The sequence below is a fragment of the Saccoglossus kowalevskii genome, chromosome 19 (assembly GCF_978046115.1).
Source record: "Saccoglossus kowalevskii chromosome 19, keSacKowa6.1, whole genome shotgun sequence".
In the NCBI taxonomy this organism is placed as follows: domain Eukaryota; kingdom Metazoa; phylum Hemichordata; class Enteropneusta; family Harrimaniidae; genus Saccoglossus; species Saccoglossus kowalevskii.
The window spans coordinates 32,909,910-32,923,982 of NC_140659.1; the positions used below are offsets into that span (position 1 = coordinate 32,909,910).

General features: G+C 36.6%; 1 protein-coding gene across 1 annotated transcript in view; it reads right to left on the bottom strand.

The window, feature by feature from the left end:
* Positions 1-397: 397 nt before the first annotated feature.
* Positions 398-14,073, bottom strand: part of LOC102805467 (set1/Ash2 histone methyltransferase complex subunit ASH2-like) — a 67,873-nt gene continuing 54,197 nt past the window's right edge. The window contains exons 10-15 of the mRNA XM_085493808.1: positions 13,289-13,500; positions 12,660-12,827; positions 12,034-12,227; positions 6,199-6,291; positions 2,146-2,244; positions 398-1,302 (exon numbers count right to left, since the gene is read on the bottom strand). Coding sequence (XP_085349934.1) covers positions 1,132-1,302; positions 2,146-2,244; positions 6,199-6,291; positions 12,034-12,227; positions 12,660-12,827; positions 13,289-13,500 — 937 coding nt within the window. The 3' untranslated portion in view covers positions 398-1,131. The remainder of the gene's footprint in view (positions 1,303-2,145; positions 2,245-6,198; positions 6,292-12,033; positions 12,228-12,659; positions 12,828-13,288; positions 13,501-14,073) is intronic.

Consider the following 14,073-nt stretch of genomic DNA (forward strand, 5'->3'; position numbering starts at 1 on the left):
CCCAAAGCCGAGTTGATTTGACAATAAGGTCGCTAGTTTTGTGAAATTTAACTCATCCCCAAAGAAGCAGAGTTGACGTGAACATGTACATTTAGTTGGCGACATGCAGTAGTGCATTAGAGTTCTACCTACATCAGATTGGCCATTTTTTTCACTCCCAGAAAACATTAGGGAGAGGGGAGTAACCAAGGTGTTATCTGAGCATTTATTGGTGCAGCACAACAAAATATTCAACAATTTTTTGACCAAGTAAATTTAATCAAGCAAAGTCTTTAATTCCACAATGCATTTTGATGACTTTCCCCTACCATTAGGAACAATCTCACCATTTTAGATGAGTTGTTTTTACCACAGATTTAACATTTCCTAAAAATCCTATACTGGCATTGTTCTAAAATTGTTAATGCATGACAAGTTGAAAAAGTTTATTCTGCTTAAAATGAATATAAGATATCACCTTCATTTCATTATGCTATGAACAAATATTTTTTTTTTTTATAAATTTCATCTTTTATAAGACTATATACAGGGATATACTATACTTTTTTTGCATCTTAGTAGATTAAGATCACAATCTATTTCATTCATTTTTGGATGCAATGTATGTCTGACATCAAACATGAAAAAAAAAGTGCAAAAGACATGATATGAATTGCTGGTAAATATGACATAAAATCAAATTATCCTGAGAACGCTTGTTCTACTCAGATGTTTGTGGAAATTGACATATTACAGTGTGACATTAATTATAAATGTTTATCAGGATTGTCAAACAATGTCACCTGGGTCATTCTAACAAACTCTGAATTAACTCTTCCCCAAATAGATAGAATGGAGCTCTGGAAGTGACCCAAAAAAATTCTGCACACTGCGTCTGTATCTTCACATTATTAGCCAAGTAATCCATCTCAACCAGTTGCATGATATATGTAACAGACTGTCTATATAAATCATTGATATACATAGATGGTCTCCTTCACATTTATCCCAAGGATGATTGGGTGTGCTTTTAACAAAAGGCACATGGATGGTCTCCTTCACATTTATCCCAAGGATGATTAGGTGTGCTTTTAACAAAAGGCACATAGATGGTCTCCTTCACATTTATCCCAAGGATGATTAGGTGTGCTTTTAACAAAAGGCAGCTGCTGCCACATCTATATATTCCTGTTCATGTTCGATATGATAGATCATATCAGCTAATGTGTGTTCAACCATAGCCTGTGAAGCCATGGCTTGTACAGGAAGATATGTCAGGTCCTTTGGTGGGTACTTAAAGTCAGGACCAAAATTGATAGACACCTGGAAAAAAACAAGATCAGTCTCAAATTTGTGTTCACATAGTGCTGCATATGATCATTTAAGGTAGCTTCTAAACCATGCTTCTGTTTCCTGTCAAAATGGGTACATCTGTTTACTATGGAGAAAGCGCCGTCTTGAAAACTGTCTACCAGTTGTCAATTTTGTAGGGCAGCAGCTCAAATTTCACTACTTCAAGTTTATGCATAAATTAACACCCTGGCTAGTTGTCTGTACGATTGCTGTAACACTATTCAACTAAAAAAACAATGCCCCAACGGCGTTTTGAAGATAAACACATTGTCAATCATTTGTGAAAATTTCAAAACAAAAGGTCAAAGCGTCTAGGAGCTATTTTTTTTTAAAGTTTTGGAATGTGCACTAAAAAGAAGCTGAAAAAGTTTTGTAAAAAGTTAAATACAGTGCATAATATGGAGATCCCGTCATTTCTTTTTTTTACCATGTTTTTTTTTTTATTATTTATGTACAGCCTTGCTAAATCTTGCTAAGCATTCAAAAGAGATAATTTTGCACCTATTATCTATATTTTAAAATCGTTTTTTGAGTATGTTCCACTATTCACATTTCAACAGTCTATAGCCAAGACTTTTTGGATAATAAAAAGCAAAAAAAAAAAATTTCACTCCCAAGTGCCCACGAACCTGCATCTCTACTATTAGTGTTTTCGTTTTGAATATCAATGCATAGAGGAGTATTTGGTTCACATCTTGTCCATATAACTCATCATTTTTCCCACATTAACTTCTACTGTATATTGGTTTAAAGAGCTATTGGCAACTCATAAACATAGCTCAACGCTGAATACAGATTTTCAGAGTTACTTACTGTTGCATTTTTATATATTGACACGGCTGGATAGTAGACGCCTTCGTATATATCTTGCCATGCGACATTATAACAAACACCATTTTTGTAAAGTATAATCTGGAAAAGAACAACATTATTTATAACTGTTGGTATTATTGGCACAAGAGATGTCAATCAACACCTACACACAGGGGTGGTGTTCCCTTATGCAGGGGTTGGTTCATGATATTTTCCCAGCAGGAGTTCTCATAAAGTCAGTGAAGAATCTACCAGTTAAGCAATATTCAAAATGCCGATCTACACGTTTTCCATTTTTGAACTGTGTCCCACTGAAATGGACAGTTATTGATTTTTGTTGTTGAAAATGATTACTCCAAGTATCCAAGTAAATTTGAGATATTTTTCGTGCTGTAGCCATGCCCATCTATCCTAAAATGGTTGACTGTTTCGTGAGAGAGTGAGTTTTTGAAGTTGTTTTCACAACAAACATTTATGATGGTTAAATGTTGTGTTGTGGGTGGGTGCAGTAATATGTATAGCAATCCAATCGGTCCGAAGGTGTGACATCAGTGGACGAAAGCTGTGAAAGCAACAAGAAAAGGTTGGGATGGACCTTCTCCCTACACTGTCATATATAGTATCCACTTTACCACTTTTTTTCGAAAAACTGTCCTCGTTCATGAAAAAACAACTAGGGTTTAAAGAGAAGCTCGGCAACTTAAACCTGGCGCAATACCAACACTTTTTAAAGAAATAGATTCCGGACCAGCCCATGTTCACCAAGGTGGATATCAGAAGAGAGAGAAGTCGAGTAAGTGTTTCAAATAATTTGACTTTTTATGTGATCCCGAATATCGCTTCATAGAGACCATTTAGTTCATATTATGTAAGAGCTAGCAATAATTTTGATAGTGACATGAAAACGAAGCGTCGAACAAACAGGAAATTACGCAGCCCTTACACACTGCTAATTGTAAATTTTTATATGATGTTATAATTATGACAATCAATCCACTCTGAATTTGTCTGTATATGTGTCGCTTTCAATTATGTTGGTTATTCAATCAAACGCCACCTTTCAAGCACTTGTCTACTAGAAATAGACGTCGCAACCCAACCCAACCTGACGTTCACCCATTTCTACAAAATGTCAATTCATTTCCATGTGGCTGTCGTTTTTTTAAAAATTATTTCTCTATTTTATTGATCACTATAGTTAAATGTTTAGAATGTCAAAATACGTTTTCTTTTTATTTTAATTTTGAAATGTTTTTTTTTACTCAGACGGTCGATAAAATAAAATAGTGTAGTAACATGCCTAGTAACTTGCTAAATAACGAGACAATTCATGTGTGAAATTCAATTTTGACAAACTCCGTTATGATCGACATAGACGTAGAGTTCCATGGAAATAGAAGTCAACACTTCGACTGACTACCATATAAGTAATTGTGCAGTCCAGACCAACCCCGTTGTAGTCCTTGTAGTCCGTTGTAGTCTCTTTGTCCAATTGAATGTTACTTCTTTATCTATTCGAATGTTGTCCAGCATTTTCGGCAGCCAAGGACCATTTATTTGGCTGAAGCCTCAACATTAACCCTTGGCAGATTTCACCACGATTTACTGTATGTCGCACGCCCTCAAACGATTTTAAGATTCACTTAGGCTCATTGAATAAACCAATCAAAACTCATGATAGAAACAACACATTACTTGGTAATATTACAATTTTGAAATATAGAAATAAACGTGTTGCTAGCTTAATATTTTGTGAACGAGTTTACTGCCCATCAAAAGAAAGCACTTAGTGCTGTATCTAATCACCCAAAGCATGTCAGAGATATGGCTCGAGAAGCCCAATCATTAAAACAAAATGGCCACCAGTCAGCCATTTTGAATCCGATCTGAAAAATAAAATGACGTGCATCAGGAACCCGTAATGTCTAATGTATGTACCAAGTTTGAACAAAATACATCCATAAATGCCAGAAATGCTTGATATTTGATGATTTTTTAGCACAAAAATGGCAACCATTCGGCCATTTTCAATAGGATCGCCAAACCAATATATCTGTATATCTATGACATGATGTATAATGAATATTTTAAATTTGAACATAATCAGTCAAAGCAAGTCAGAGATATGGCACGAGAAACTCATTCATTAAAACAAAATGGCCGCCAGTCGGACATTTTAAATCTTATCTGAAAAACAAAATTATTTGCATCAAGGTCCATAATGTTTAATGTATATACCAAGTTTGAACAAAATCCATCCATCCACGCACGCACTAACGCACGCACAAGGGTCAAAATATAAGTCCTCGTTTTCAGACTGTGGCCGAACGGGGACTAATAACATGCTCAGAAACCTGTAATGTCTAATGTATGTACCAAGTTTGAGTGAAATCCATCTATAAATGCCAGAAATGCTTGATATTTGATGATTTTTTAGCACAAAAAATGTCCACCATTTGGCCATTTTTAATAGGATTGTCAAACCAATATGTATCTGTATATCTATGACATGATGTATAATGAATATTTAAAATTTGAACAAAATCCATCAGTGAACAGCCGAGAAATGCTTGATTTTGATGATTTTTTAGCCATTCAGCCATCTTCAATCAGATCGTGAAACAAATTGACGTGCATATGTATAATATCATGTATGATGTATATGTGAAGTTTGATTATGATTGGTCCAGGCATTTCTAAGATACAGGTCCCGACACACGCACACACACGCGCACGGAAGCACAAGGGTCAAAATATAAGTCCCCGACTGTGTCTGAACGGGAACTAATTAAATAAATCTGGCTGCACCAAAAGCTTGGAAACTAGTCTATAATAGTTAGCAGAAGACTGAGTGATCAACGACATCATTTTGGGGCGCAATTGAACTTCAAGTACTTCATTGTGAAACTTACTGCGCGGTGATGCTGACATCTAGTGTGTGTTGACCAAAGTTTGACCCCAAGTCACGCACTAAACTGACGGGTTACCTTAGCAATCTTTTTCTTTCATGCTCCACACGTTGATCTTGTAAAATTGTTAATACTTCTGATGGTGTTGTAATTACGCAAACTTGTATATTTCAAGATCGTTTACTTAGTGCGCTGCTTTTTTCTAATTACGCAAATTTGTTTACAATATTTTACCGGCTCTAAAAATTTCAACATTGTAATATATCGCTTTAATAATAATTACACAAACTCATTTATTTAATATTGAAAACAAATGAAGTTGCATTCGCGAACGACACAAATAGGTATAGATTTGAAGAGTCGTTCAGAATTTAATAATAGTTAATATTTGTTGTATCGCCAAACTGTATCACTAAAACCACCATTTCGACCACTCCTGTGCCGGTGGTCAGTGTTCGGGCTATGGTTGGTGTTTTCAATGAGTCAGCAAGAAGGAAAAAAAAAGACAAAATTGCGGTTGTTTTTAGGTTGGAAAATATCGTAAATTATGATGAAACCATGACGGAAATAGCTTTGTATCGAGAGTTTGCGTACGATCTTGCCTTCGACCGTTTTTCCACAGACCCTACTCATTTTTGCACAATAAATTCAGATGGTATGTGAACCGTATTGTAATAAATTCTTTGTTTTTTCTTAATATTTGTTTCTTCATTGTAAAAAGCGTCGTTGAAATCCGAGTGAGTAGAGTGACTATGTTGAAATCGACGATAGCTCGTTTTGCATTTTTGTCTTCTCAAAAAGACATAATATTCTCCCCCAAGACTGGCGCTGTGAACGAAAAATGTTACAGTTTTAAACGCACCAAAAAATTATTTTTTCTGAGGTGGTCCTCGAGTATAAGCCCACCCATTATTTTTTCCGATTTTACATGTTCAGGCCCCTGGGCTTATACTCGGAGAAGTACGGTAATTATCCGATCATGGTACTGCACCTGTGCATATTTTGCACAATTCGCGTAATAACCTTATAAGTATACAAGATAGCAAATTTTACCTACCAATGAGGCCATTTTGCATATTATGAAACAAGTTACAAACACAAAGCTGTCAATGATGATGAAATTATATCATGGTAATTAACTAACCTTGCTGTTGTCGTTATCCGTCAAACTTTTTTCTGTTTCTTGTACTAAATCTTTTTCTTCAAAATACAAATGACTTTTGAATTTGATTAAAGCCTGCAAAAAACAAAGCAAAAAACACTAAATCATTTAAATCATGTCAATATAATTTCAAAATTTGTCAACAGCAAATATACCAGTAGTTATTTTTTAACCAAAGTTGCTTTAAAAGTTCCTGTGAATGAATGAATCATGGTCTTTGAGTTTTTGTTTTCTTACACCAACTAAAACTTGAGCTTTGTACATATCACAACTACTGCTGTACCAGTGACTGGGCATATCCAGTGTGCTTTCTAAGCCAGTATTACACGTCACTGGTGTTTATGTTGAAACTTGTTATGACTGGCACTGCAATGATGCAACATATGTACATTGCTATAGTAACCTTGAAAAACATTTTACTATATATGTCTATATTACTCCTGTTAGAGGACACATGGTATGTCCATATTAGTCCTGTTAGAGGACACATGGTATGTCCATATTAGTCCTGTTAGAGGACACATGGTATGTCCATATTAGTCCTGTTAGAGGACACATGGTATGTCCATATTAGTCCTGTTAGAGGACACATGGTATGTCCATATTAGTCCTGTTAGAGGACACATGGTATGTCCATATTAGTCCTATTAGAGAACACATGGTATGTCCATATTAGTCCTGTTAGAGAACACATGGTATGTCCATATTAGTCCTGTTAGAGGACACATGGTATGTCCATATTAGTCCTGTTAGAGGACACATGGTATGTCCATATTAGTCCTGTTAGAGGACACATGGTATGTCCATATTAGTCCTGTTAGAGGACACATGGTATGTCCATATTAGTCCTGTTAGAGGACACATGGTATGTCCATATTATTCCTGTTAGAGAACACATGGTATGTCCATATTAGTCCTATTAGAGAACACATGGTATGTCCATATTAGTCCTGTTAGAGAACACATGGTATGTCCATATTAGTCCTATTAGAGAACACATGGTATGTCCATATTAGTCCTGTTAGAGAACACATGGTATGTCCATATTAGTCCTGTTAGAGGACACATGGTATGTCCATATTAGTCCTGTTAGAGAACACATGGTATGTCCATATTAGTCCTGTTAGAGAACACATGGTATGTCTATATTAGTCCTGTTAGAGGACACATGGTATGTCTATATTAGTCCTGTTAGAGAACACATGGTATGTCCATATTAGTCCTGTTAGAGGACACATGGTATGTCTATATTAGTCCTGTTAGAGGACACATGGTATGTCCATATTAGTCCTGTTAAAGGACACATGGTATGTCCATATTAGTCCTGTTAAAGGACACATGGTATGTCTATATTATTCCTGTTAGAGAACACATGGTATGTCCATATTAGTCCTATTAGAGGACACATGGTATGTCCATATTAGTCCTGTTAGAGGACACATGGTATGTCCATATTAGTCCTGTTAGAGGACACATGGTATGTCCATATTAGTCCTGTTAGAGGACACATGGTATGTCCATATTAGTCCTGTTAAAGGACACATGGTATGTCCATATTAGTCCTGTTAGAGGACACATGGTATGTCCATATTAGTCCTGTTAGAGGACACATGGTATGTCCATATTAGTCCTGTTAGAGAACACATGGTATGTCCATATTAGTCCTGTTAGAGGACACATGGTATGTCCATATTAGTCCTGTTAGAGGACACATGGTATGTCCATATTAGTCCTGTTAGAGGACACATGGTATGTCCATATTAGCTTAGTCCTGTTAAAGGACACATGGTATGTCCATATTAGTCCTGTTAGAGGACACATGGTATGTCCATATTAGTCCTGTTAGAGGACACATGGTATGTCCATATTAGTCCTGTTAGAGGACACATGGTATGTCCATATTAGTCCTGTTAGAGGACACATGGTATGTCCATATTAGTCCTGTTAGAGAACACATGGTATGTCCATATTAGTCCTGTTAGAGGACACATGGTATGTCCATATTAGTCCTGTTAAAGGACACATGGTATGTCCATATTAGTCCTGTTAAAGGACACATGGTATGTCCATATTAGTCCTGTTAAAGGACACATGGTATGTCTATATTAGTCCTGTTAGAGAACACATGGTATGTCCATATTAGTCCTGTTAAAGGACACATGGTATGTCTATATTAGTCCTGTTAGAGAACACATGGTATGTCCATATTAGTCCTGTTAAAGGACACATGGTATGTCCATATTAGTCCTGTTAGAGGACACATGGTATGTCCATATTAGTCCTGTTAGAGGACACATGGTATGTCCATATTAGTCCTGTTAAAGGACACATGGTATGTCTATATTAGTCCTGTTAGAGAACACATGGTATGTCCATATTAGTCCTGTTAGAGGACACATGGTATGTCTATATTATTCCTGTTAGAGAACACATGGTATGTCCATATTAGTCCTATTAGAGGACACATGGTATGTCCATATTAGTCCTGTTAGAGGACACATGGTATGTCCATATTAGTCCTGTTAGAGGACACATGGTATGTCCATATTAGTCCTGTTAGAGGACACATGGTATGTCCATATTAGTCCTATTAGAGGACACATGGTATGTCCATATTAGTCCTGTTAGAGAACACATGGTATGTCCATATTAGTCCTGTTAGAGAACACATGGTATGTCCATATTAGTCCTGTTAGAGGACACATGGTATGTCCATATTAGTCCTGTTAGAGAACACATGGTATGTCCATCTTAGTCCTGTTAGAGGACACATGGTATGTCTATATTAGTCCTGTTAGAGGACACATGGTATGTCCATATTAGTCCTATTAGAGGACACATGGTATGTCCATATTAGTCCTGTTAGAGGACACATGGTATGTCCATATTAGTCCTGTTAGAGGACACATGGTATGTCCATATTAGTCCTGTTAGAGAACACATGGTATGTCCATATTAGTCCTGTTAGAGGACACATGGTATGTCCATATTAGTCCTGTTAGAGGACACATGGTATGTCCATATTAGTCCTGTTAGAGGACACATGGTATGTCCATATTAGTCCTGTTAGAGGACACATGGTATGTCTATATTAGTCCTGTTAAAGGACACATGGTATGTCCATATTAGTCCTGTTAAAGGACACATGGTATGTCTATATTAGTCCTGTTAAAGGACACATGGTATGTCCATATTAGTCCTGTTAAAGGACACATGGTATGTCTATATTAGTCCTGTTAAAGGACACATGGTATGTCCATATTAGTCCTGTTAGAGGACACATGGTATGTCCATATTAGTCCTGTTAGAGGACACATGGTATGTCCATATTAGTCCTGTTAGAGGACACATGGTATGTCTATATTAGTCCTGTTAAAGGACACATGGTATGTCTATATTAGTCCTGTTAAAGGACACATGGTTTGTCCATATTATTCCTGTTAGAGGACACATGGTATGTCCATATTAGTTCTGTTAGAGGACACATGGTATGTCCATATTAGTCCTGTTAAAGGACACATGGTATGTCTATATTAGTCCTGTTAAAGGACACATGGTATGTCTATATTAGTCCTGTTAGAGGACACATGGTATGTCCATATTAGTCCTGTTAGAGGACACATGGTATGTCCATATTAGTCCTGTTAGAGGACACATGGTATGTCTATATTAGTCCTGTTAAAGGACACATGGTATGTCCATATTATTCCTGTTAGAGGACACATGGTATGTCCATATTATTCCTGTTAAAGGACACATGGTATGTCTATATTATTCCTGTTAGAGGACACATGGTATGTCCATATTAGTCCTGTTAGAGGACACATGGTATGTCCATATTAGTCCTGTTAGAGGACACATGGTATGTCCATATTATTCCTGTTAAAGGACACATGGTATGTCTATATTATTCCTGTTAGAGGACACATGGTATGTCCATATTATTCCTGTTAAAGGACACATGGTATGTCCATATTAGTCCTGTTAGAGAACACATGGTATGTCTATATTAGTCCTGTTAGAGAACACATGGTATGTCCATATTAGTCCTGTTAGAGGACACATGGTATGTCCATATTATTCCTGTTAAAGGACACATGGTATGTCTATATTATTCCTGTTAGAGGACACATGGTATGTCCATATTATTCCTGTTAAAGGACACATGGTATGTCCATATTAGTCCTGTTAGAGAACACATGGTATGTCTATATTAGTCCTGTTAGAGGACACATGGTATGTCCATATTAGTCCTATTAGAGGACACATGGTATGTCCATATTAGTCCTGTTAGAGGACACATGGTATGTCCATATTAGTCCTGTTAGAGAACACATGGTATGTCCATATTAGTCCTGTTAGAGAACACATGGTATGTCCATATTAGTCCTGTTAGAGGACACATGGTATGTCCATATTAGTCCTATTAGAGGACACATGGTATGTCCATATTAGTCCTGTTAGAGAACACATGGTATGTCCATATTAGTCCTGTTAGAGGACACATGGTATGTCCATATTAGTCCTATTAGAGGACACATGGTATGTCCATATTAGTCCTGTTAGAGGACACATGGTATGTCCATATTAGTCCTGTTAGAGAACACATGGTATGTCCATATTAGTCCTGTTAGAGGACACATGGTATGTCCATATTAGTCCTATTAGAGAACACATGGTATGTCCATATTAGTCCTGTTAGAGAACACATGGTATGTCCATATTAGTCCTGTTAGAGAACACATGGTATGTCTATATTAGTCCTGTTAGAGGACACATGGTATGTCCATATTAGTCCTGTTAAAGGACACATGGTATGTCCATATTAGTCCTGTTAGAGAACACATGGTATGTCCATATTAGTCCTGTTAGAGAACACATGGTATGTCTATATTATTCCTGTTAGAGAACACATGGTATGTCTATATTAGTCCTGTTAGAGGACACATGGTATGTCCATATTAGTCCTGTTAGAGGACACATGGTATGTCCATATTAGTCCTGTTAGAGGACACATGGTACGTCCATATTAGTCCTGTTAGAGGACACATGGTATGTCCATATTAGTCCTGTTAGAGAACACATGGTATGTCTATATTAGTCCTGTTAGAGGACACATGGTATGTCCATATTAGTCCTGTTAGAGGACACATGGTATGTCCATATTAGTCCTGTTACAGAACACATGGTATGTCCATATTAGTCCTGTTAGAGAACACATGGTATGTCTATATTATTCCTGTTAGAGAACACATGGTATGTCTATATTAGTCCTGTTAGAGGACACATGGTATGTCCATATTAGTCCTGTTAGAGGACACATGGTATGTCCATATTAGTCCTGTTAGAGGACACATGGTACGTCCATATTAGTCCTGTTAGAGGACACATGGTATGTCCATATTAGTCCTGTTAGAGAACACATGGTATGTCTATATTAGTCCTGTTAGAGAACACATGGTATGTCCATATTAGTCCTGTTAAAGGACACATGGTATGTCCATATTAGTCCTGTTAGAGAACACATGGTATGTCCATATTAGTCCTGTTAGAGAACACATGGTATGTCTATATTAGTCCTGTTAGAGGACACATGGTATGTCCATATTAGTCCTGTTAAAGAACACATGGTATGTCTATATTAGTCCTGTTAGAGGACACATGGTATGTCCATATTAGTCCTGTTAGAGGACACATGGTATGTCCATATTAGTCCTGTTAGAGGACACATGGTATGTCCATATTAGTCCTGTTAGAGGACACATGGTATGTCCATATTAGTCCTGTTAGAGGACACATGGTATGTCCTTATCTTACCTTATCTTTACAAGTTGCCGGTAATAATTTTTCTGGTTCACATACTTCAGGTAAAGATATATAAAATCCCAGCGTATCTCCTTGTGAGTAGCCATCACTGTAATGTTTTCCTCTACTTTGATGGAATAATGTGCCTTTTTTACTCCGCCATGAATAGCTAAATTTATCATAACCAAGAGGTGCTTGTAAATTACCTGAAATTAAAAAGAAATAATTATATTTTCAGTTCACACAATTATCATATACTAGTTATCTACAATTTCCATTGTGGAATCTGGCAAAATATAAAAGCCATTCTGTTCTTGTGCCAAGCTGCAATAACAAGATAACTTTTCTGAATTATTCACTGAAGAGCAACTTCATGTACATTTGCACAGTGAAACGATCAAATGAACTATAAATAGTCATAAACATTCACTGTAGTTGCTTTTGTTTTATTCATCATACAAACATAAAACATCAAAATTGATGGTGACTAGCTGTGCCAGTCTGCAATTCTTGGCGACTGCTTGTGTTATGGTCAGCAATTCATGACGACTAGCTGTGCCAGTCTGCAATTTTTTGGCGACTGCTTGTGCCATGGTCAGCAATAATCAAATGGTTTAATGAGTGTTTTCACATTATACCTAAACTCTGAGCCCAACCTATGCGAGTGGCAGATTCGGGCGGTAAATCTTCTATTGTAGCTTCCCAATACCACGAATTCCTTGACACACCGTGTGTTGCTCGGACCATAGAATAACCTTTGTCACCAGTCACAGCTAAGCGATCTTCAGATATCTTCAGTTGCGGGGCTGGAATAATAAACAGATACAATTAATAATGCACCAAATACAGCCAGTATTTTAGATATGTTTCATAGCCACTTTGTAATAATAAGCAATCGAGTCAAATATTCATGACTTGTGTTATAGTTTGTGTCACTTTGTGTAAATATATGAGATAACCAATCTGGTTTCTCAATTTATTGATAGTTATTATCATTACACATCTATCACCAATAACAATACAATGTGCCGTTCCTTGTAACGTATCTGAAATTTTCCCTTTTATGACGCAAACTATATAACACATTCCAGTTATTGGCGTCATATTCAAACACTTTCCTTTGTTGACATCAAACATACTGAAGTTCTAGAGACGCAGAATTACAGTGACTTTCACTGAAGTATTAAAAACACAGACTCAGTTCTTATCAACATCCCCAAATGGTGAAAATTCCCAGCAGTTTAATAAAGATTTTAGCATATATTACCTCTATCATGTAAAGCTAACAAAACCTCAGATGATAATGATGCTCTGTATAAATGTGCAGGAATGGGTTTTCCAGCCCAGTGATCTAAATCAAATGCAGCACTTGGAGCATGTGGATCAGTCTCTGCCAATACATAACGATAACCATCTTTGTTGTATGGATGTTCTAATGGATAACCATGGGAAGGCAACCTCTGAGATGATCCTATATCACTGCAAATATCAAAATATACATCAAAATATCACTGTTATTAAAAGGCAATACCACAATGTTATTTTTAATTACAGATAAATGCATCGTTTAAGGTATCAAACTTATTTCAAGTATTCTGTATGTACAGTATAAAGGCAAATAACCACCAAGATCTTGTTGAGTGTCATCTACAACTAAAGTAACATTCACAAAAGACAAATAGCCTAAAAGCTAAATTGTATAATTTCATAAACACTAAGAGAAAAATTGACATATGCACCACAAGGGTACACACACATGTACAAAAGTCTAATCCCGACACATGTACAAGTTGAATCAACATAGGAATACGCATACCCAGTCAAAAGTCTAATCCCTGACACATGTACAAGTTGAATCAACATAGGAACATGCATACCCAGTCAAAAGTCTAATCCCTGACACATGTACAAGTTGAGGCAACATTGAAACACGCATACCGAGTCAACAGTCTAATCCCTGACACATGTACAAGATGAGGCAATATAGGAACACGCATACCCAGTCAAAAGTCTAATCCCTGACACATGTACAAGTTGAGGCAATATAGGAAC